Consider the following 22,538-nt stretch of genomic DNA (forward strand, 5'->3'; position numbering starts at 1 on the left):
AACTTATAAAGTTCTAACAAACCTAGACAGGGTAAATGTGGGAAGATGTTTCTGATTAATGAGGACTCCAGAGCTATGGGTCACTGGTTAAGGATGTGTTAGACCATTTAGGACTGAGATGAGATGAAATTTCTTTCCCCAGAGAGTGGTGAACATGTAGAATTCTCTACCACAGAAAGTGATTGAGGCCAAATAGAAATGTTTTCAAGGAGTTAGATGCAGTTCTTTGAGCTAAATGTAATCAAAGGGTTTGGGGAGAAAGTGGAAACAGAGGCCTGAGTTGAATGATTAGCCATGATTATATTGAGCAGTGGTACAGTCTTGAAGGGCCGAATGGCCTGCTCCTGTTTTCTATGTCTCCATGTTAAAGTCTTGATAATTGTGTTGTAACATTTTCTCAATTACCTAATTTTTATGTAGCTATGTTGTAAGTTAGTAAATTTTCAACCTCCTTTCTGCAGCTTGGTCTAAACCATACCAACCAAGTAAAAGAACCAACATTGATTACTGCACTTCAGGGGAAAAATATTCGTCAGATTTCAGCTGGTCGGTGTCACAGTGCTGCATGGACCACACCCCCTCTTTCAGCTTCTACTCCAGGTGATTAGTATACCTAATTTTGTAACACAACTTGGGTGGCTCTTGTGGAGTAATGTCCTGATCTGAGAGCCAGGAGGACCAGGTTAAAGTTCCACCTGTCCTAGATATGTGTCTTAACAGGTTGATTGAAGTAACTATTCGATGTTTCCAACACTGACACCTGGCGACTGTAGTGGAGACTTCTCCAGTAAGGAAAGTACCTGTAACAAACTGAAGAAATTACAAAAGCATTTAGAATATTGTGTGGCATTAGTTTGTAATTTACAAATTTTTATGTACTGTTGCAAAGAGCTAGATATTGTCAAATAGAATGTGATTCTGGTGTTTCCCAGTTAGAACAATATTTAGTTAAAAGGCCATTTGACTGTTATCACATAAAAATGGGAAGAACATTAGCATTGTGTTCCTTTTCCCTCTGAGATCTCTCCTTTTCTTATGTTCTCTCTCATGTATTATGTTCAATTGAACACCACACTGCAGCTTTAATGCCTTAGCTGAACTAATCTTGCAATAAATATTGGTGTAACTAGAGTTGTAGGCTGGACCCCAGAGACCAACTGAGGCTCGTAAGTAGCCTCTTAAGTAGAGAAGATTTCTTGGTGGAAGAAGAGAACCAACGTGAGAAAATGAGGTTGAATGGAGACCACTAAAAGCTATCTATTTTGCTTCTTATCAAAGCCTCTTCATTCCCCATGCTGGTGACCACCCATCCTGCAATTCTTATCCTATCCACACTCTATTCTTTCTGGAGATCCAGCAGAAATTCTCAAGGTCAATTTGTTGTACCAGCAGTTCCCGATGACTAACAGTACCATACTAAAGAGCTGTCAGCCTGTGATAAGCTGACAGATTTTGTTGATTGGGCTAAGTTGGTCGCTGGTTTTCCACCCTCCTGAAGCTTTCTTTGTGTGAAAGGCCGGATGATGTCCAGACAAATGCCTTATTGCCTGGCAGTTGTAATGGGCTTTCTGGAGAGAAATAATGCACTGTTCTTATTGGTTCTCTGATCAACGTATGACGCTGCAGCCTAACATATTAAATTCTGTATGTTGTACTAAAACTCTAAAGTCACCTATTTTACCAAAATAGGTACAACAGCTGGATTTTAGAAACCAAATAATTACTATCATTGATTTTAAACAATAATTTACTTTTACTTTTTTTTAAATCAAAGGTAACACAATTCCTGTTCAACTTGGTATACCACAAATGATACCCCCACAATACAATGTACTGAAGGAATGCAGCCCAGAAATCCTCACAGACAGGCTACGGGTCCTGTTTCACTTCTCTGATCTGATGTACAGGTCTTGGCGACTATTGAATCTCAACTCAAATCATCAGGTAAAATATTTCTTTTGCATCCTGGATAGGATAATTTTAACATGTTTTCTATTACAGCCAGCTAACACCAGGGAAAAGTCACTAAAAAGGGAGGCCAAACACATCTGGGAGTGATAATTTAGCAAGCCTGTGTTTTAGAAATTTAATGGCTGCAGATGCAATGAGTGACTTTGGGAAGGATAATTGAGATTTTGGAACATTGTGGTGAATCTTGACTTCAAAGAAAAAGCAAATGTAGGATGAGTTATTTAGAAATGTGTTTGAGAGGCAGGTTCTCATGTTTACAAGCCAGGTTTTGTGTGGCAAAACAGAAGTTACCTCTACCACGTTTCCAGGCAGTGCATTGAATGTCTTAATTATTCGCTGTGTAAGAAAATGTTTCCCTTATATCTCTTTTGCTTTCTTTGCAAAATCACTTTAAATTTGTGCTTTCTCATTCTTGATGCTTTGTGAATAGGAACAGATTCTCTCTAACTATGATTTTGAAAATGTCTGCATGATATCCTCTTGGCTTTCTTCTCTCTAAAGACAATGCTTCCAACTTGTCAAATCTATCCTCATAATTAACCATTCTAGGGATGAGAAACATTCTTCTAAATCACGTCTGCACTTTGTCCAAAGTATTCATGTCCTTCCTTAAGTTTGACACCCAGAATGTTACACAGTACATCAGCTGAGGTCTATCAAATATTTTATAATAAAAAATTAGTGTAATGTATTTATTTTGTATTCCATGCCATCATTAATGAAGCTTGGAATACTAAATGCTTTACTGCGCACTCCTTCTGCATATCCGTAGGAGTGGTACCCTTTATTGTATACTGTCCCTCCATGTTCTTTGTACTAGACTGTATCACATCACACTTTAATTATCATCTTGTCCACATCAATTTGGAGTCTACATTCCAAAAAGGGGATTTATACCTGGAGGTAAAAGGCATGGCCGAACTGTTAAATGAATACTTTGCATCTGCCTTTACCCACGAGGCAGATGTTGCCTAGGCCCTCCCATTATCACCTGCCTCCGTTATGAGGAGAGACTGGATAAGCTGAGTTTATTTTCCTTGGATCACAGGAGACTGAGGGGTAATCTGATTGAGGTATACAAAATTTTGAGAAGCGTAGACAGGATAGATTGTGAGAAACTTTTTCTTCCTATGGCAGATATATCTAAGACTGTTTCAGGTAAGGACTAAGTGGTTTGGAGGAAATCTGATGTTTTTTTTTCAGTCAGCTGGTAGAAGTATGGAACACGCAATCTGAGAGTGTGGTGAAGGCAGATACTCTCATAACATTTAAGAAGCACCTGGACCAGTATTAAAATGTCAGGGCATTGACTATGGGCCAAGTGCAGCTAAATTGGATTGGTGTGGTTTGTTGATTGGCATAGATATGTTGGGCAGAAGGCTCTGTTCCTCTGCTGTATGACTCTATGACTCAATCTTTGAGTCAGAATACTGACTTTTTTGTAAAATATAGAAGTGAAAGGTTTTGTTCAACTGAACATTTAGAGACATTTCATCGAACAATCTATGACTTGACTTATCGTGGCAAGTGCCATTTTCTTACCTATTGGACAAACTGTCACCATTTGTTAGTGGTGGTCATTCAACTGAGGAAACAAACTGTTTACTAGCAGTATGGGCTGTAACTCACTGGTCCAAGCTTCAGCAACTTCTCTTACATGAAGAGACTTTACAAACAGTTGTCTAAATTAAGAATTTTTTTAACAACTAGACAAATTCCTAGACGAAACTTCAGCATTTCTAAACTAAATACTTGATAATTTGCCACATTTTTCTGGTAGAGTGCATAATTTGCATATGTAATAAATAAAAGTCTTTCATAGAATTTAGGTATTCAACAAAAATACAATTAAAACTGAAGTGTTTGACTTTTGTACTATAATTTATTTGTAATTTTTATAAAGGCTCACTTAAAGTGCACAAGAAACCAAATAATGTGTAGAACTAAGACTTTTTTTAGCCATTGATTCTTCTGATTTAAAAAAAACTTCAACCAGAAAATCTGAAACAAAGGCATTACCTTTAACAATTGTGCAGCAGATTTGCACTCAGGTTTATTTTGAGCCCAGCAAAGCTTTTTGTTAAACTAATCATTTGTTATTCAAAAATGCAGTATAATGACTAGCCCTTTATCTCCAAAACAAAAATACAGCTCTTACTTTCCTTAATTTTAATTTTTTAGACATATTAATGCAATCCAATTGAGAATGTATTTGCCATTAATAAATTATGTCAAAGAGCTGGCACCCTACAGGTTGCAGGCTCCCAGAGCTAGGCCGTATCTCTTTGAGGATTATGAATCAAACATATTTCACTATGTTTCTTTGTGGCTGACCTAACCACTACTAGGTGCACTCCCAAAGCATTGGCTAAGGCTTAGAACCTAGCACACAAGAAACTGTTATCAAAATATTTTTATATCACCTATGATCACATGTAAATGTGGTCATAGTTAGTGTGCAATCTGTATTTTTTTAATCCCTTGAGGTCCCTAAAGGAATTTATTGCTTGTTTTCTCTTACAGCGTGCACTGAATCTTTGCTGTTAGTCTTGGGTCAACACATTTACTACAATTCTGTTACAGGATTTCAGTAATTGTTTTAAAAAGGTGTTATTCATAGAACAAGGAATAAGAAAAGTATTTTCGTATTTGAACTTCATTGAAAGTTTTTACTTTTTCACCCAGACTAATATTTCACGGTATAATATTGGAGCTTCAGCAATAGCTCAAGGTCGATTGAGAGGCCTTCTGTCTCCAAAAGTCAACATTCTGCCACTTGTGCGATCAATAGGAAAAACTATGATTCAAGGAAAGACCTATGGACCTCAGATCACGGTGAAGAGAATTTCTGCACGGTATGTTATTTGGAGAGCAACCTTGCAAATGTCATTAAATTATGTTACTTACTGTCACAGGAAGACTCTAGAAATGAAAATTAATGAGCATGTTAATTTCTCAAACATTGTTAATTTCCATGATATTTTTGAAATAACCAGTCTACACTGAAGGTAACTTGGTAAATAATAAGTATCTGAGCTTGCAAGCTCAGATAACAACGTGGAAGGATTATATTGTGCAGATGATGGTCACCTCAATGAAGGGTAAAATGAAGTATTAAATGTCTCTGAAAACAAGAGACTCAGGAAAAATAGGAAAGGAATGAAAGATAGTGGGGGAGCTGTATTTATTAAGGGGAGATGGGAAGTTCTTGAGTGACCGAGGCATATCTAGTTAACTAGAGATAAGAAAAATAAAGATACCGTTACGTTGTTTGGTGTAGTGACAGGTAATCAACTGGTGGAAATAGGCAAAGGAAAACACTTGCAAGAAAATTGCATGGGAAATGCACGAATTATCGAGTATTTGTAAAGGGGGACTTTAAAAGTCCTAAAGTAGACTGAGATAGTATAAAGGACAGAGAGGAGAGAAAACTCCTGGAGTATGGTCAGGAGAATTTTGTATAGCAATGTGTTTCCTGTCAATGAGAAAGCAGTCCCTGCGGATCTCAGTCTCTGAATTAATAGTGATCCCCTCAGAAAACCACCTATCGTTCCAGTCAGGAAGTTCAGTAACGGGGAAGGTAGCAAGTTGAGGCCCTTCAGTGGCTGTTTTTGACCACTCCGATTTAAATGGGTGGCCAAATGGACCTTTGCATCTAGAACTTAATTTATGAAATAGCAAAAAAAAAGGATGAGCATTTCTCTAAGCCCACCTTACTCAATAAATTTTCCTCCTTGCTACCTCCAAGGTAAACTATTCTGTGAAGCTACAGACATTGGGCAAATAGATGAAAAGAAGCAAAATACTACGGATGCTGGAAGTTTTAAACAAAACAGAGAATGCTGAAGAAGCTCACAAACGTCTGCTTCAGCAATTCTGAAGAAGTCATGCTGGACTCAAAATGTGAATTCTGTTTTTCTGTCTCCAGAAATGCTGCCAGACCAGTTTCTCCAGTATTCTCTGTTTATTTTAAATAAATAGATTATGGATCATCTTCAGCCCAACTATCTTCAGCTGCTTTATCAATTACCTTCCTTCCATTATAAGGTCAGAAGTGGGGGTGTTTGCTGCTGATTGCACAATATTCAGCACCATTCATGACTCCTTAGCTATTGAAGCAATCTATGTTCAAATGCACTGACAGCATTCACACTACGCAAATACTAGGCTATGACAATCACAATTAGAGACAATCTAACCACCACCTGGTGGCTTTCAATGGTGTTACTGTTCCTAAATCACCCACTATCAACTTCCTGAGGTTTACCATTGACAAAAAACTCAAATGGACTCACACATAAACACAGTGGCAACAAGAGCAGATTGGAGGCTAGGAATACTAACCACCTGACCTCCCACAGCCTGCAAACCATCTACAAGGCAAGTCAGGAATGTGATGGAATGCAACCTAGTTGCCTGGATGATGCAGCTCCAACAATACTCAAACTGACGCCATCCAGGACAAAGCAGCCCGCTTGATTGGCATCATATCCATTCACTCCCTCCATCACCATTCCTCAGTAGAGGCAGTGCCCACTATCTATAAGACACACTGCAGAAATTCACCAAAGATCCTCAGGCAACACCTTCCAAACCCATGACCACTTCCATCTAGAAGGACAAGTGCAGCAGATACATGGGAACACAATCACTTGCAGGTTCTCCCCCAAACCACTCATCATCCTTACTTGAAAATATATTGCTGTTCCTTAACTGTTTCTGGGTCACAATCTTGGAATTCCCCCCTTAATTGCATTGTGGGTGAACCTACACCACATGGATTGCAATGATTCAAGAAGGCAACTCACCACCCCCTTCTCAAAGGAACTAGCAAGCAATGAATGCTGACCACCTAGTAACACCCACATCCCACTAATGAATTTTTTTAAAAGAATGCAATAAAAATTTCAAAATAGACCCTACAACATATTTCAAAGAAGATATGTCCTTGTAAATTATGCATTGCTGATTGCTATTGCTCACAAAATACCAAAATGGCTGTTGGTTAGCCTCCAAAGCTAAATGTTTACTGAAGGAAGAACACAAGCAGAATGTTGTCAATATTATTTATTCGACAACTGAGCAATCAAATCAAAATGAATTTGTCACTTGAACTGCAGTAAAAATTATTCAGACTGTATGGAAATTGTAACTTAATTGTAAGAAGAAATTCTCAATTTGGACACTAAAGTATAGATTCAGTGAAAATCCATTTCATCCATAGATAAATGCAATTTGCTAAGTCAGGTATCTATGCAATGGGAGTTTATTTCGAGGAAGCACAAATAAACCATGGGACAAGTGTAACATCATCGACTTGAGATCCAAAAAGACACATCTTAATGATGAGAGACAAGAAACTGCAGACGAGTGTAATTAGAGATTTAAGTACAAAATTCACCATAGCTTTACAGCATGGACACAGACCCTTCAGTCCAACTTGTCCATATATCCTAAATTAATCTGTTGCCATTTGCCAGCATTTGGCCCACATCCCTTTTAAACCCTTTCTATTCATACACCCACTCTGGTGCCTTTTATACTCTGTAATTGTACCAGCCTCCTCCACTTCCTCTGGCAGCTCATTCCATACACGGACCACCTTCTGTGAAAATGTTGCCCCTTAGATCCCTTTTAAATCTTTCTTCTCTCACCTTAAATCAATGCTGTCTAGTTTTGGACTCCCTCATCTTATGGAAAATACCTTGTCTCTCTACTCTATCTCTGCTCCTCATGATTTTATAAACTACAATAAGGTCACCTCTCAGCCTCAAACACTCCAATCCAGGCAACATCCTTGTAAATCTTTCTCTGAACCCTTTCAAGTTTCACAACATCCTTCCTATAGCAGGGAGACCAAACACTCATGGAGCAAAAAGGCAGCAAAAACAATTAGAGCTTTTTACCTGAAGGGCAGCATGGAGAATATTGGGCTTCAATTGTTAAGAGTCTCGACCAGGCCCTGTCTTGCACACACTATTCAGTTTTAATACTAGCCATAGGACGGAGATATAAATAGTCTCAACAGAATGGTGCTGGCAATCATTTGAAAGCCACAGTCAAATCCAACTCCACCACACTCTCAGACAGACCATTCCAGATCAGAACTATTTGCAACTTAAAAGAAGATTTCATCACATTTGCCTTTGGTTCTTCAGCCATCACTTTAATGTATTCTGGTTCTTGACCTTTCAATCGGTGGGAACAGTTTTTCTTATTTACTCTATCCGCTAGGCCTCCGGGATTTTGGACACCCCTATCAAATCTCTTGTTGACCTCCCTCCTCCTTTATGGAAGGCAGCTGCAGCTTTGCGTATGGTAGATGTACGGCATGTAGATTTCCAGAAGGATTGGCAAGGTTGCCACATTGAAGAAAAATAAAATCTTGCAGTGTAGGTGATCAGCAGATAGAAGCTTGCTCACTAACAGGACATAGAGTGTCGGAATAAATGGGTTATTTACAGGTTGGCACTGGCATCAATGCTGGGACCTCAATTATATTGCAATAGGCTGGTATGCAAATACAGCAAGTAATTAAGAAAGTTTAAAAAATGTTATCACATATAACAGCTGTCCCTTTATTTGGAGGATTGTGGTTGTTGAATTTTGGTTAGCTTTATCAACTCAGGCAGTCATGGTCATAATTTTGGTGTTATCACGCTCAGGGTTTTTCAGGTTTTGCATGAAGATTACGGCATACTCACACCTTGAAAATAGGAGTGAGACTTTAACTAAATTTTATTATGGATAAATTTGTTACCTACATATTCAAAATCAGTATGATTCATCTCAGGTGTTGTCTCATCTTGAAGGTTTTTCTTGCAAGTTGAATTGTCTCTATTAAAAGCTCGCTTAATGCAGTTCCTGTTTTAATGTTCCCACACAATGTTAGATCAGACAAAGCCCAGCATGTGGTGTGCTTTAAGCCAATTAACAGCCAAAAGCAAATTATATTTATGTATCAGTACATTGTCAAAAATTTTGTTGCTAATGTAATTTTCTTTCATAATTTTCTTTGCACAACTTAATAGTTGTTTGTTTTATAAAGTTGCAGAAAACGTATTGCAGTTATGTTAATTTATATGTGTATATGACATGCAGGGGCCGATCAACCAAACCTATTTTCATCCAGATTGCCAAGCAAGTTGTCCAGCTCAATGCCTCAGAACTGAGACTTCCATCACGAGCCTGGAAAGTGAAGTTGATTGGGGAAGGTGCTGATGATGCTGGTGGGGTATTTGATGATACAATTACAGAAATGTGTCAGGTAAATTTGCATTTACATAGAATTTAAAACACAAATTGAAAATTCATGAAAGCAGATCTATGCCAGTGTTTGTGTTGCAGCAAAGACTCCTCCCATCTATCTTTTCACCTGATTAACATATTTTTCTACTCCTTTCTTTCTGATTAACACAAATGGTCAATTAGCTCAGTTAGCTGGTAGTGTGAGTTCAATTCCTACACTGTCTAAGGTTACTATAAAGCTGAGGCATGGTGACTCTCAGGTTAAACCACCACGAGTCACCTCTCTTTCTCTCACGGAAGTGCTGATCTATGGTCCTCTTGGACAGTGGTGATTTTGCATTTACATAGAAACAAATAGGACTGGAGATCTTATTGAGACGTACAACATTTTCAGGGGCATAGATAGAGAGAAGATGTTCCCCTTAGTAAAGGGCTCAATAACCAGGGGAACAGTTTTATGAGAGGAGCAAAAAGTTTAGAGGGAATTTTGAGCGAAGTGCTTTTCACCCAGAGATTGTGAGATTTGGAACTCACTCACTCCCTAAAAGAGTAGTTGAGGAAGGAGCCCTCAAGAAATTTAGGAACTATTTAGATGGGCACTTGAAATGCCATAGTATACAAGGCTGTAGGCCATGAATTGGAAAATGGGATTAGAACAGTAAGACGTTTGATGACCAGATTGACGCACTAGGCCGAAGGGTGTCTTTCCATGCTGTCAAAACTCTGTGACTGTAAGAACTATGATCTCTATTATCAACAACTTAAATTTAAACTACTTTATTTTCTAGGAATTGGAGACTGGCGTGGTCGATCTACTGATTGCAACACCAAATGGCACTGCAGAAGTTGGTAGCAATAGAGACAGGTGAAAGAATTTATTTCAAAATTATGAACGAACTAAAGTGCTCACATATACAGAAAATTTTTCATGACCTCACTATATCCTTCTGAAGGCAGCTACATTTGAAGAATAAGTAATAGCTCTTATTATGTCAGCCAATTTGTAAGTAGCAAAGTCCCACGAAATATTTTTAGATTTAATGGTAATACGACTGTTCATGAACTGGCACATGATGCTAAGAAACTAACAATTTTATGGGATTAAATTTAAATTCTCAGACCAAATCTCTTTATTTTGCCTTATTTTCTTCCAGATTCTTGCTTAACCCATCAGCTTGTACAGCTGAACATCTCCAGCAGTTTAGGTTTCTGGGAATCCTGATGGCTGTGGCTATTCGAACCAAGAAACCATTGGATCTACACCTGGCACCATTTGTATGGAAACAGCTCTGCTCAATCCCTCTCTCTTCTGAGGATCTAGAAGAGGTTGACTTGCTTTATGTTCGGAACTTGTATGGAATCTTGAATTTAGACAACAGTGGAATAACAGAGGAAAATTTCCTGGAAGTAAGATTTGATTTATTGTTTGATTTGATTTGTTGTGGTCACAAGTACCTAAGTATAGTGAAAAGCTTTGTTTTGCGAGCAGTACAGGCAGATCATAGCAAGCAAGGACATAGAAATCATAAGGTGCTTAGATAAAAAGAGGAATACAAGATTATGGCAACACAGGAGGTGCACAAAGCAAGATCAACATTTTGGAGAAGATTTGTAGCTCAGGTTGTAAGTTGCTTGCTGAACTGGTGGATTTGTTCTCAGATGTGTTGTTACCATGTCAGGTAACATCAGTGAGTGTCCGGTGAAGCGCTGGTGTTCTGTCCTCCTTGCTACTTACCTGTCATGGTTTGTTGTGATGGTGATGTCATTTCTGGATCTTTTTCTGAGAGGTTGGTAAATGGGGTTTAAATCCATGTTTGTTAATGGAGTTCTGGTTTAATGCCAGGCCTCTTGGAATTCCCTCTCATGTCTTGATTCAACCTATCCCAAGATGAATGTATTGTCCCAGTCAAACTGGCGTCCCTCTTCATCTGTGTGTGTGGATATCAGTGACAGTTGATCATGTCTTTTAGTAGCTAGTAGGTCCTCCCAGCAGGTGCAACCATCCTAACACCCACAAACGGAGCTGCGTCAGGACGTTATTAAAATGGGCTACAACACGCTGCAGCACGCAGAAACTACGAGAAGCCAAGGCCAAGCACACATACAACAAATTTAGGAACAACAAGTACCCAATAAGTGCAATGTGCAATTCTTGCACTCCAGACCTAAACAAGAAGACACAACACATTTAGAGAGTCTAGCCATCTTACTATACATCAAACACATCTCAGAGATGACGTTCAGACTCCTGCAGTCCCTCGGCATCATGGTAGCCCACAAACCTACCAACACACAGAAACAGCTCCTGATAAATTTAAAGGACGCCATGCTAACAACCAGCAGAACAAACGTCATATACAAAATACCCTGCAAGGACTGCAACAAACAATATATTGGGCAATTGGGCAGGAAGCTAGCCACGAGGACAGGCAAAAAGGGACACCAGTTCAACTGGGATAATACAGACATCCTGGAACAGGCTAAACAATTCCTCGAGGCTTGGCATTCAAACCAGAACTTCATTAACAAACACAGATTTGGACTCCATTTACCAACCCCTCAGAAACAGAACTGGAAATGATATCAACTACCACAACAAACTGTGATAGATAAGCAGCAAGCATGACAGAACACCCAACGCTTCACCAGAGGCTCACTGACGATGTTACCTAGCATGATGACAAAATGTCTGAGAACAAACCCACCAGCTCAGTGAGCAAACTTACAACCAAGATCAACATTAGCAAGATGGCATTATTTGAGGTTAGAGAGGTCCATTCAGCAGTTTAATAACAGTGGGGAAGTAGCTGTTCCTGAACCTGAAAAAGGTTGGTGCATATGTTCAAACTTCTGTATCTTCTGCCTGACCAAAGGGGTTGAAAGACAGCATTACTAGGGTGGGAGGGGTCTTTGATGGCAGCATTTCTGTGGCAATGAGAAGGGTAAATGGAGTCAATGGATGGGAAGGTGGCTTCCATGATGGTCTGGGCTGTGCAGACAAGTTTCTGTCGTTTCTTACAGCCCTGGGCACAGCATTTGCCATACCAGGCAGTAATGCACCCAGAGATAATGTTTTCAGTGGTGCATCGATAGGTCCTTACAGACATGCAGAATTTCCTGAGCAGCCTGAGAAAGAAAAGGTGTTGTTATGTCGCCATGACCATCGTATCTGCGTGGGAGGTCTAGGTAGACTGTCCATTATCGTCACTCCTAGGAACATGATGCTCTTGACTCTCCACCTCAACCCCATTGATGTAGACAGGGGCATGTCGTCTCCTTTCTTCCTGAAGTCAATGATCAGTTCTTTTGTTTTGCAGACATTGAGAGAAAGGTTGTTATCATTGTACCATGACACCAAGCACTCTGTCTCCTTCCTGTATTCTGACTCATCCATCCTAGCACGGTGGTGTTGTCAGCAAACTTGTAGATGGCATTTGCATGAAATTTGGCTACACAGTTGTGGGTGTACAGGGAGTACATTCGGGGGCTGAGAAAGCATTCTGGTGGGGTGCCAGTGTTGACAATTATTGTGCAGCTGGTGCTATTGTCTATCTTCTTTGATTATGGTCTGTGGGTTAAGAAGCTGAGGATCCAGTTGCAGAGGACAGAGCTGAGATCTAGGTCTTGGAGTTTTGAAATTAGTCTGGTAGGGATTATGGTGTTGAAGGCGCAGCTGATGAAAGGGAGCCTGATTGAGCTGTCCTTGGTCCAGGGATGATGGGCTAGAGAAACGATATCCACTGTGGACCTGTTTCACCAGTGGGCAAATTGTGGGGGATGGAGGCAAGCTGGGAGGCTAGAGTTGATTTGGGCCATGACCAGCCTCTTGAAGCATTTCATGATTATGGAGGTCAGAGCCACTGGGCAATAGTCATTAAGGCATGTTGCATGTGTTTGTTTTGATCTGTGCATAGTTTCTGGTTGAATTTCCTCATCATCTTTCCAACTGAACTGCTTTGCATTAGAATGTTCAAGCCATTGAATGAAAGGCACAAACCTGAAAAGAATGGATCTGTCTGTGTGTCAGCGCCCTATCTGGTACAATAGTGGAGTTGAGTAATAGAACGAGAATAGCTCAATATGCCAAATTTCCATTATCACCTTGAAGCATTGACCAGAGGGTATTTCATTCCTTATAAAGGAGAACAACACAGGAAAGCAAGTACTTACACACTGTTTTCTAGCAGCTGTTTGAAGCAGTAATGGAAGAGGATTGAGGAAAAGTAGGCAGCCTGAACTCTTCAATGGAGTAGTACATGGCACTGGGCTTAGAATTGGAAGTACTAATTTCTGAATTGTTTTCTGATTTCTTCAAGTCACTATTTGAGCTAATCATAGTGATAATGCAGAGAAGGTTAACCATGCATTGGGGACTATTATGCCAGTGCCAGCTCTTTTGAAGGATTATCCAATTAGTCCTTTTCACGCACTGTTTCTACAAAGCTTTGCATTTTCCCCTGTATGTAAAATTGTCTTCTGAAAGTTATTATCGAGTCTACCAACCCTACCATTCCAAACTGCACTGTTGATCATTAAAGCATGTATGAAAACACTTCTTCTCACTTCACCTCTGGTTCCAATGCTTAGAATATCTGGGACCAGCAGGTGAATTCACCTCTGAAATTATCCAATCTGAGAAAAGTTGTTTTCTCCCCTCCCCTACATGCAGCACAACTCACCCCCATCCCCAGTCTCCTCCAGTCAGAGATCTGTGTCTCTTATGTGGTCTGCTTCAGCACCACATACACAGGGTCCCTCTCTCCCACTCCTGCTACTCCTACAAACAAGGAGTCTGTGAGTAGAGGAACAGTCAAGGGAGGGAGAAGCCCGGTAGTTGGAACAGCTTGGGGAGTGAATCTGGTATTCCCAAGGTCATCAGGAGAAGAGTTTCACAAGGCTGGAGCAATGACTATTCAGCAAAGTGAGCACCCATTGGAGCCATGATCAAGTATCAGCCAGGTGGGTGTGGGTGAGAAGGTAGGAAGTTACAGCCTTTATGCATCATGGAAATTTATCCATCACTGACCCAAATTTATCAGAGCTTGTTTATCACTCCTTATTCAAAATCAAAATCACTCCATGTGATATTAAGGAATAGCTGAAGGAATTGGAGAAAGGCCCTAACAATCGGCAATAGTATTGAAGACTCAAGTTGCAAAACCTGTTGTGCCCCTTACCAAGCTGGAATAAGATCAACTAAAACACTTTAACCATTTGTTCCATTTATTCTTTTCATCTGTCATTTCCTTTGCTTTCAGATGGCAGTTATTCAAAATCCTGTTTAGGTCTCCTCTAGCTTCTACTTCCTTAACTAGTTCATTACTACTTAGTTCATGGTGCAAAACCAAACAATTTTCTCTTTTTTTTTCTTGTCTTCCAGTGTATTGCAAAAATTCTCTCTTTGTTCTGCTTCCCATCTTCCCCTCTTTCACTTAATTAAAACTTTTCTAACATTACACCACTTTATTGAAAGTACATTGATCTGAAACATTAATTTTGTTTCTAACTCCACAGATGCTGCCATACCTGCTGAATATTTCCAGCCCTTCTGTTTTTAATATCACCTTCATCAGTGTGTTCTGGGTTTGTCAAACCTGATTTCCGTTGAACAAATCCATGCTGTCTGTCATCTGTTAAGCCATATATTTTTCAGAGTGAGCATTTTATTTCCAATTGTTGTGTCTATCAGTTCCTTCACCAATGATATTAAATTATCTGTAGTTGCAAACATTACCTTTAGTTTTGTATTGAGCAGTGTGGAGCAATTCTCCAACATTCCCAAATTGAAGCTCAGTTGGAAAATTGGAGTGTCCCATAGTAGTCATGGAGTCATACAGCATAGAACTGTAGGGAGGCAGGATTCCAATAGAAATTTTACTCTAAAAATCAAACCAATGTTTACATAAATTGAGCATAAATTAACAAACAATTTGTGTCCTATAGGCACTATTACTTGCCGTTGTAACGAAGATAAATGTCTTCTATTTCTCAGTCCGTTCAGTAAAAATGACATTAATCTCAGCCTTGGACTCCAGCAAAATTCTGACCTTCCCAGGTGGAGTTTCTGTTCCTTTGTTCACACGAAGGTTAACTGCAAAGTCCCACCTGATAGCAGCTTCATGGCTCCCAAGTTCAACAGGTGGACCGTCCACTTAAAGGACTATCTTCACATCATCGCCCTGGAATCAACGTTTGTGGTCTACTTGCCCAACTATCTCATTTTTCTTTATCTTAGTTGTTTTACAGAGACCATCTCAAAACAACAGTCTTTTCTTCTGAAAATTTTAAACATTTTCAGATCCCTTCCCGTTCTGACCACTGGATGAAATTTGACTATTCATCCTTGTTATTTTCCCAAATACCTTCCATTTCCTTCACAGCCTAAACCACAGGCTGATCTCTCAGAACTTGACACCCACAGCTATGAAATACAATGAAGTACATCCCTGCAGAAACTGCGATTTTACTTAAGGATTGTCTCAATAAAAGTGGCTTTGAAGCACAGAGTACAAAGGTCAGGTCACTGATTTCATCACAGTAACCAGAGCCTCAACTTTCTTTTAAAAAAAATGGAGAAATATAGATGCTGGAAACACAAGCATTATTGCTGGAAAAACTCATCAAGTCTGGCAGTATTTGTGGAGAGAAAGAGTTAACATTTCAGATCCATTTTGAACAGAGCGGCAAGGAGAGAGGGCGGAGAGAAGCTAGGGTTGCCAAGTAGGTCTGTTTCTCCCCACCTAAAAAGGGACTTACCTCAGGAGTTGGGCCTCCATTTTGAACAGAGCATTGGGGAGAGAGGGCAGAGAGAAATGAGGGCAGCCAGGAAATTTTTAAGTAGGTGAGACACATGTCTCCACCGACCACATCTATTGGAAGTGCACCCAACTCCAGCCAAGTTAGGGAACTGGAACTGAAGCTGGATGAACTGCGGATCATCTGGAAGGCTGAGGGGGAAGTTAAGAGGATGTACAGAGAGGTGGTCACTCCTCAGACACAGGATAAGGACAGCTGGGTTACTGTCACTGGGAGGAAAGGGAACCAACAGATAGAGGAGGGATCCCCTGTGGCCATTCCCCTCAACAATAAGTATAGCATTTTGAATACTGCTGGTGGGGACGGCCTACTGGGGAAAGCCATAAATGGAGTCAAGTTAGGTAAAGGGGCAGTACAAAGAGCTCTGGGTGTTCTTGTACACCATTCAATGAAGGCAAGCATGCAGGTACAGCAGGTAGTAAAGAAAGCTAATTGCATGATGGCCTTCATAACAAGAGGAATTGAGTATAGAAGCAAAGAGGTTCTTCTGCAGCTGTACAGGGCCCTGGTGAGACCGCACCTGGAATATTGTGTGCAGTTCTGGTCTCCAAATTTGAGGAAAGACATTCTGGCTATTGAGCGAGTGCAGCGTAGGTTCACGAGGTCAATTCCTGGAATGGCGGGACTATCTTTGTTAAAAGATTAAAGCAACTGGGCTTGTATACCCTTGAGTTTAGAAGACTGAGAGGGGATCTGATTGAGACGTATAAGATTATTAAAGGATTGGACACTCTGGAGGCAGGAAACATGTTTCCGCTGATGGGTGAGTCCCGAACCAGAGGACACAGCTTAAAAATAAGTGGTAGGCCATTTAGGACAGAGATGAGGAGAAACTTCACCCAGAGAGTGGCGAGTGTGTGGAATGCTCTGCCCCAGAAGGCAGTGGAGGCCCAGTCTCTGGATTCATTTAGGAAAGAGTTGGATAGAGCTCACAAGGATAATGGAATCAAGGGTTATGGAGATAAGGCAGGAACAAGATACTGATTGAGGATGATCAGCCATGATCATAATGAATGGTGGTGCAGGCTCGAAGGGCAGAATGGCCTACTCCTGCACCTATTGTCTATTGCCATCGTTGTCTGGTCTCTGGCACTGAGCCTGGCACTGTGGCTCAGAAGAGAAGGGGGAGAATAGAAAAGCGCTAGTGGTAGGGAACTCAACGGATTGACAGGAGATTTTGTGGTCAGGAATGGGACTCCCGGAAGGTATGTTGCCTCCCTGGTGAAGGGGGAGGGTGAGCAGCCAGAAATCATGGTGCATATCGGCCCCAATGATACAGCCAGGAAAGGGATTGAGGATCTGAAAAGTGACTACAGAGAGTTAGATTGGAAGCTGAAGAGCAGGACGTGTAGAGTAGTGATCTCAGGTTTTCTACCGGTGCTACGAGACAGTGAGGAACAGTCAGTGAATGCAGCTCAACACATGGCTGCGAGGCTGGTGCAGGAGGGAGGGCTTCACATACTTAGACCATTGGGCTGCCTTCTGGGGAAGGTGAGAGCTGTACATGAAGGATGGGTTGCACCTGAACTGGAGGGATGCAAAAATCATGGGTGGAAGATTTGCTCGTGTGGTTCGGGAGGGTTAGGATTAGTTTGGGGGGGGGGGGTGGTGGAACCAGAGCTACACATCTGAGAGGGGGGTAGTTGTAGATGGGGCAGTGGCAGGATGTAGTGAATCTATCGGGAAGGTTTTCATGTGATGGAACAAAGGGATCAGTTAAAGTGTGTCTGCTTTAAAGCAAGGAGTGTCACAAATAAGAGTGACTAACTTAGAGCATGGATCAATACTTGGGACTGGGTGTAGCATTGCTAATCAGCGAGTGCGTCACAGCTACAGAAATGAAAGTTGTCGAGGAAGGTTTGTCTGCTGAGTCAGTGTGGATGGAAGTTAGAAACAGCAAAGGAGTAGCCACTTTATAGGGGGGTCTGTAGAACCCCCCCAAATAGCGGTAGGGAGATCGAAGAACTCATAGACCGGTAGATTTTGGAAAAATGCAGATTCAGCAAGGTGGTTGTTATGGGTGACTTCAACCTCCCAATGTTGACTGAAACCTCCCTAGTGCAGATGGTTTGGATGGAGCCGTTTTTGTCAGTTGTGTCCAGGAGGGTTTACTTACTCAGTATGTAGACGAAGGGGCGAGGCCATTTTGGATTTGGTGCTCGGCACTGAGCCAGAACAGGTGTCAGATCTCGCTGTGGGAGGAACAGAGGGATCTTGGTGTTCAAGTGCATAGATTCCTCAAAGTTGCCACCCAGGTGGATATGGTTGTTAAGAAAGCATGTGGTGTTTTGGCTTTTATTAACAGGGGGATCAAGTGTAAGAGCCGCGAGGTTTTGCTGCATCTCTAAAAAACCCTGGTGGGAGCACATCTGGAATATTCTGTCCAGTTCTGGTCGCTCTATTGTAGGAAAGATGAGGAGGTTTTGGAGAGGGTGCAAAGAAGGTTTACCAGGATGCTGCCTGGACTGGAGGGATTGGCTTACGAAGAGAGGTTGACTAAGCTCGGACTTTTCTCTCTGGAGAGAAGTAGGAAGAGAGGTGACCTGATCGAGGTGTGCTAGGTAGTGAGAGGAATGGATAGAGTCAATAGCCAGAAGCATTTCCCCAGGGCAGGACTGACTGGCACGAGGGGTCATAGTTTTAAGGTGTTAGGAGGAAAGTATGAAGGAGACGTCAGAGGTAGGTTCTTTACGCAGAAGGTTGTGAATGCATGGAATGCGTTGCCAGCGATGGTGGTGGAAGCAGAGTCATTAAGGGCATTTAAGCATATGGACAGCAGTGAATTGAGGGGTGCAAAGATAAGGTTATTTTATTTTAGATTAGGAATAATTTTTGGCACAACATTGTGGGCCAAAGGGCCTGTTCTGTGCTGTACTTTTCTATGTTCTATCCAGTGACTCTTATTCAGAACTGCTTGTAGCTAGGAAATGTGAGGTTAAGCAATTTGGGAGGAATTGAGGAGTTGAATACTAGTTAAATGGATGACTATCTGAATAGAAAGGGTTTAGAGGGATATGGACCAAGTGCTGGCAAATAGGACTAGATCAGGTTAGGATATCTGGTCGGCATGGACGAGTTGAACCTAAGGGTCTATTTCCGTGCTGTACATGTCTATAACTCTATAGAGAAAGATTAGAAAATTACAGCATAGCATGAATTGGGAACTTTCATGCATAAATCACAAAAAGCTAACATACAAATTCAGCAGATGATAGGGGAACACATGGAATATTGTCCTCTAAAGTTCCTTAAAAAGCAATGGAGTATATAAACATACACTGGAGGCAGTCTAGAGAAGGTTCACTAGCTTGGTCCCAAATGGTAGGATTTTCCAATGAGGAGAGATTGAATAGGTTGGGCCTGTACTCATTGGAGTTCAGAAGAATGACAGATGATCTCATTGAAGTGTAAAAGACTCTCGGGGGACATGACAGGGTACATGCAGTGAGGCTGTTTCCCCTTGTTAAGTAATACGACCTGTGCAGACACCTTGGGCCAAATGGCTGCCTCCTGCGCTATAATAATTGTTTGATTCTGTGATTGTGGAGAGTCTTGGACCATCAGGCAAATTCCTGAGTAAGGGATCACCAATTTAAGACGGAGCTGAGGAAGAATTTTTTCTACCAGAGACGAGTGAATTTATGGAATTCTTTACTGCAGATAGATATCAAGACCTGGTTGTTAGATATAATCAGGATTGTGATAGACAGATTTTCAGTCAGTAGGGGAATCAAGGGTTATGGAGAAAAGGCAGGAAAGTGAAGTTGAGGATTATCACATTTTGTAAATGACAGAGCAGACACAATGAACTGAATTTCTGCTCCAATAAGTGTAACTTGAGCCTTCCTATTTTTTAAGAAAGGTAATGTTTGGTAAGATTAGGCTGAATATTGTGATCAATTTCTGTAATGTTATTTATCGCTAATTATTTTCTAGATGATTCCTTTAGATTCATTTGTTGGTCAGAGTGCAAACGGTAAGGTTGTTCCAATAATTCCTGGAGGAAGCAGTATACCTTTGACATTTGGAAACAGGAAGGAGTATGTAGAGAGAGCAATTGAATACAGACTACATGAACTAGATCAACAGGTGAGCATAAAAATCCTTTCAAATCATTTCAATTTCAATGTGCAGCAACAAGTAAGTACTTCCTCTATTTTATCAAGATAATCTCCTGAATTTTCTTCAAATTCAATACTATTTTATAACTTTTGAAAGTTAGCATTTTGAGGGGTTATCAGATGGTCTGCAGTAAGAGCACTGTTTTATTTCGATGTGAACCATGAGGACTCGATAATTCGGAGACTAGAATTCAAATCTGTACTGAGTTAACTGGATTCAGCCCAGGTTTGCACATGCCATTGCATTGTGTCCTCAGTTACATCTAATCGCTGTCCAGGAGGTCACTGATGAAAAATGTGCACTTATTATGTCTTTGAGTAATCAGCAAGAACAGATGGACACATTATTTCATGGGTGTCATCACCTTTTTCAACTTTCTCACACCAGAGATGAGAAGCTGGAAGAGTAGTTGTAAATACTAATTATAAATCAAAATCGTCAGCAACAGCCAAGAGACAGCATCCATTAAAAGGAGGTGAACATGTAAGGTGTAGTTATTTAGGCACTTAACAATGCAATAATGCCCAGGATCCCTGATGTCTATATAGTTATAATATGCCATTATGAGAAAGTATTATTGGTCTCTGTAGTGGCAAAGATTGGAGAACCAAGTTCAATTTTTTTTAATTAAATGTCTCCTAATCACGGTCATCAGCAACTTAAATCTTAGCATTCAATAAGCAACAGCTAATTGATATTAAAGCAGAAACTATGATATTCAGCAGGTTTGGCAGCATATGTGAAAAACCAACGTAACACTTCACAAATATTAAGAGTTTTCTATGGTGCTGCACTACAGCTAAGAATCTTCAGTATTTCTGATTTTTCTTTAAGATTTCCAACATCTGGAATTGTATTACTATTTTTCATTCATGTGATTATGTTGGTATTTTGATTGCTCATGCTGAACTTTCTACATAAATAAAGCAGATAACATTTTAATCTGCCACTTTAGAATTAATCTTTAAATTTTCTCCAATTCTCTAATTAATTTAAACTGTTTTCAGAAAATATTTTCAAAATGTTTGTTATACCTTTTAAAAAATAAATATTTAGCTGTACAGTAATCATGATATATTTGACAAGAAATTAACCTAGTAATGGATGAATTCACAAACTGTTAATGTTTTTACATTGTGCTATTCAATCATTTTTAGGTAACAGCAATCAGACAGGGAATGTCAGCTATTGTGCCAGTACCTCTACTATCTCTACTAACAGAAAGACAGCTTGAGCAGCTTGTTTGTGGGATGCCGGAAGTGAACGTAGATACCTTAAAGAAAGTTGTACGTTACCGTGACATTGCTGAAAACCATCAGCTGCTGAATTGGCTGTGGCAAACATTGCAAGAGTTTTCTAATGAGGAGAGAGTGTTGTTTCTTCGCTTTGTCTCTGGTCGCTCTCGGCTACCAGCCAATCCTGCAGACATAACACAGAAATTCCAAATTATTAAAGTCGACAGGGTAAGTATTTTGCATTGACAAATTAGTGTACCTTAAATTATTGACTTTGTGCAAATCTTGTAAGTTGTAAATCTTGTAAGTTTTTCCCAAGGTATACACCAGGGAAAAATGAGCCTTGTACCACCAGCTTAATGCTAAGAAATTCATGGATATAATTTACAAAGTTTTAGTATTGCTCAACAAAGAAATATTTTGCCAACAAATTTCATCTTACATTACACTCATCAGGGCAGTTTGCAAGTAAATGCAAAGTAAAAGGAAAATAATATTTATATTTTATGAAAATAGAGTGCAGATTGGTTGACAAGTGAATGCTGATTTGGAGAAGTGTTACCATGTAGAATGCATTAGTTATTGATTACCGGCATTTAATTGTTTTAGCAGGTTAACTGTTGTCAAGGTGTTGCCCTGGGAAATTAACCAGAGAATGGTCATCACCTATTTTGTTGAGTTGAAACATATAGTGCCTGTACATGTTATTTGAGTCTGCAGAAAACAGTGCTCTGTGCGTTAACATATATTGCTTCTAGTACATAGAAGTACACTACATTGAGACCAACTGACAACCCTGAGTTGGTAATCAGCATAATTCTTTGCATACTAGAGATAATTTAGTAATTTTTGTCTAATTGCTTCATCACGTTTATAGTTTGACATGTGTGCCAGTTTTGCAACCATGATCCTGTTGGATGCACCGGAAAAAGACAAAGAATCAATCTAGATAGAAATAAGAAATCGTGAGGGTAAAAATTCCCTGGTGGGAGTAATCTATAGGTTCCTTAACAGCAGTTCTGCAGTTATTAAACCAGGAAACTGTGAACTTGTAATAAAGGTACAACGATAATTTTACATGGTTTTATTATGTATATAGAATGGATTAATCAAATTGGCAAAGGTAGTCTTGAGGGAAAGCTCAAA

At 40.2% G+C, this 22,538-nt stretch overlaps 1 protein-coding gene across 4 annotated transcripts in view; it reads left to right on the plus strand.

Annotated features, from left to right (window-relative positions):
* The window catches only part of LOC140478739 (probable E3 ubiquitin-protein ligase HERC1), a 342,968-nt gene that overhangs the window by 314,569 nt on the left and 5,861 nt on the right, over positions 1-22,538 (plus strand). For 3 of the 4 annotated variants that reach the window (XM_072572056.1, XM_072572075.1, XM_072572064.1), the window contains exons 70-77: positions 462-600; positions 1,775-1,944; positions 4,657-4,826; positions 9,073-9,238; positions 10,008-10,084; positions 10,374-10,626; positions 19,972-20,124; positions 21,315-21,620. In XM_072572056.1, coding sequence (XP_072428157.1) covers positions 462-600; positions 1,775-1,944; positions 4,657-4,826; positions 9,073-9,238; positions 10,008-10,084; positions 10,374-10,626; positions 19,972-20,124; positions 21,315-21,620 — 1,434 coding nt within the window. Of the gene's footprint in view, positions 1-461; positions 601-1,774; positions 1,945-4,656; positions 4,827-9,072; positions 9,239-10,007; positions 10,085-10,373; positions 10,627-19,971; positions 20,125-21,314; positions 21,621-22,538 lie in introns of those variants that run through there. The other variant, XM_072572083.1, reaches the window with a different exon arrangement.

Source organism: Chiloscyllium punctatum, chromosome 1, assembly GCF_047496795.1.
Source record: "Chiloscyllium punctatum isolate Juve2018m chromosome 1, sChiPun1.3, whole genome shotgun sequence".
Taxonomy (NCBI): domain Eukaryota; kingdom Metazoa; phylum Chordata; class Chondrichthyes; order Orectolobiformes; family Hemiscylliidae; genus Chiloscyllium; species Chiloscyllium punctatum.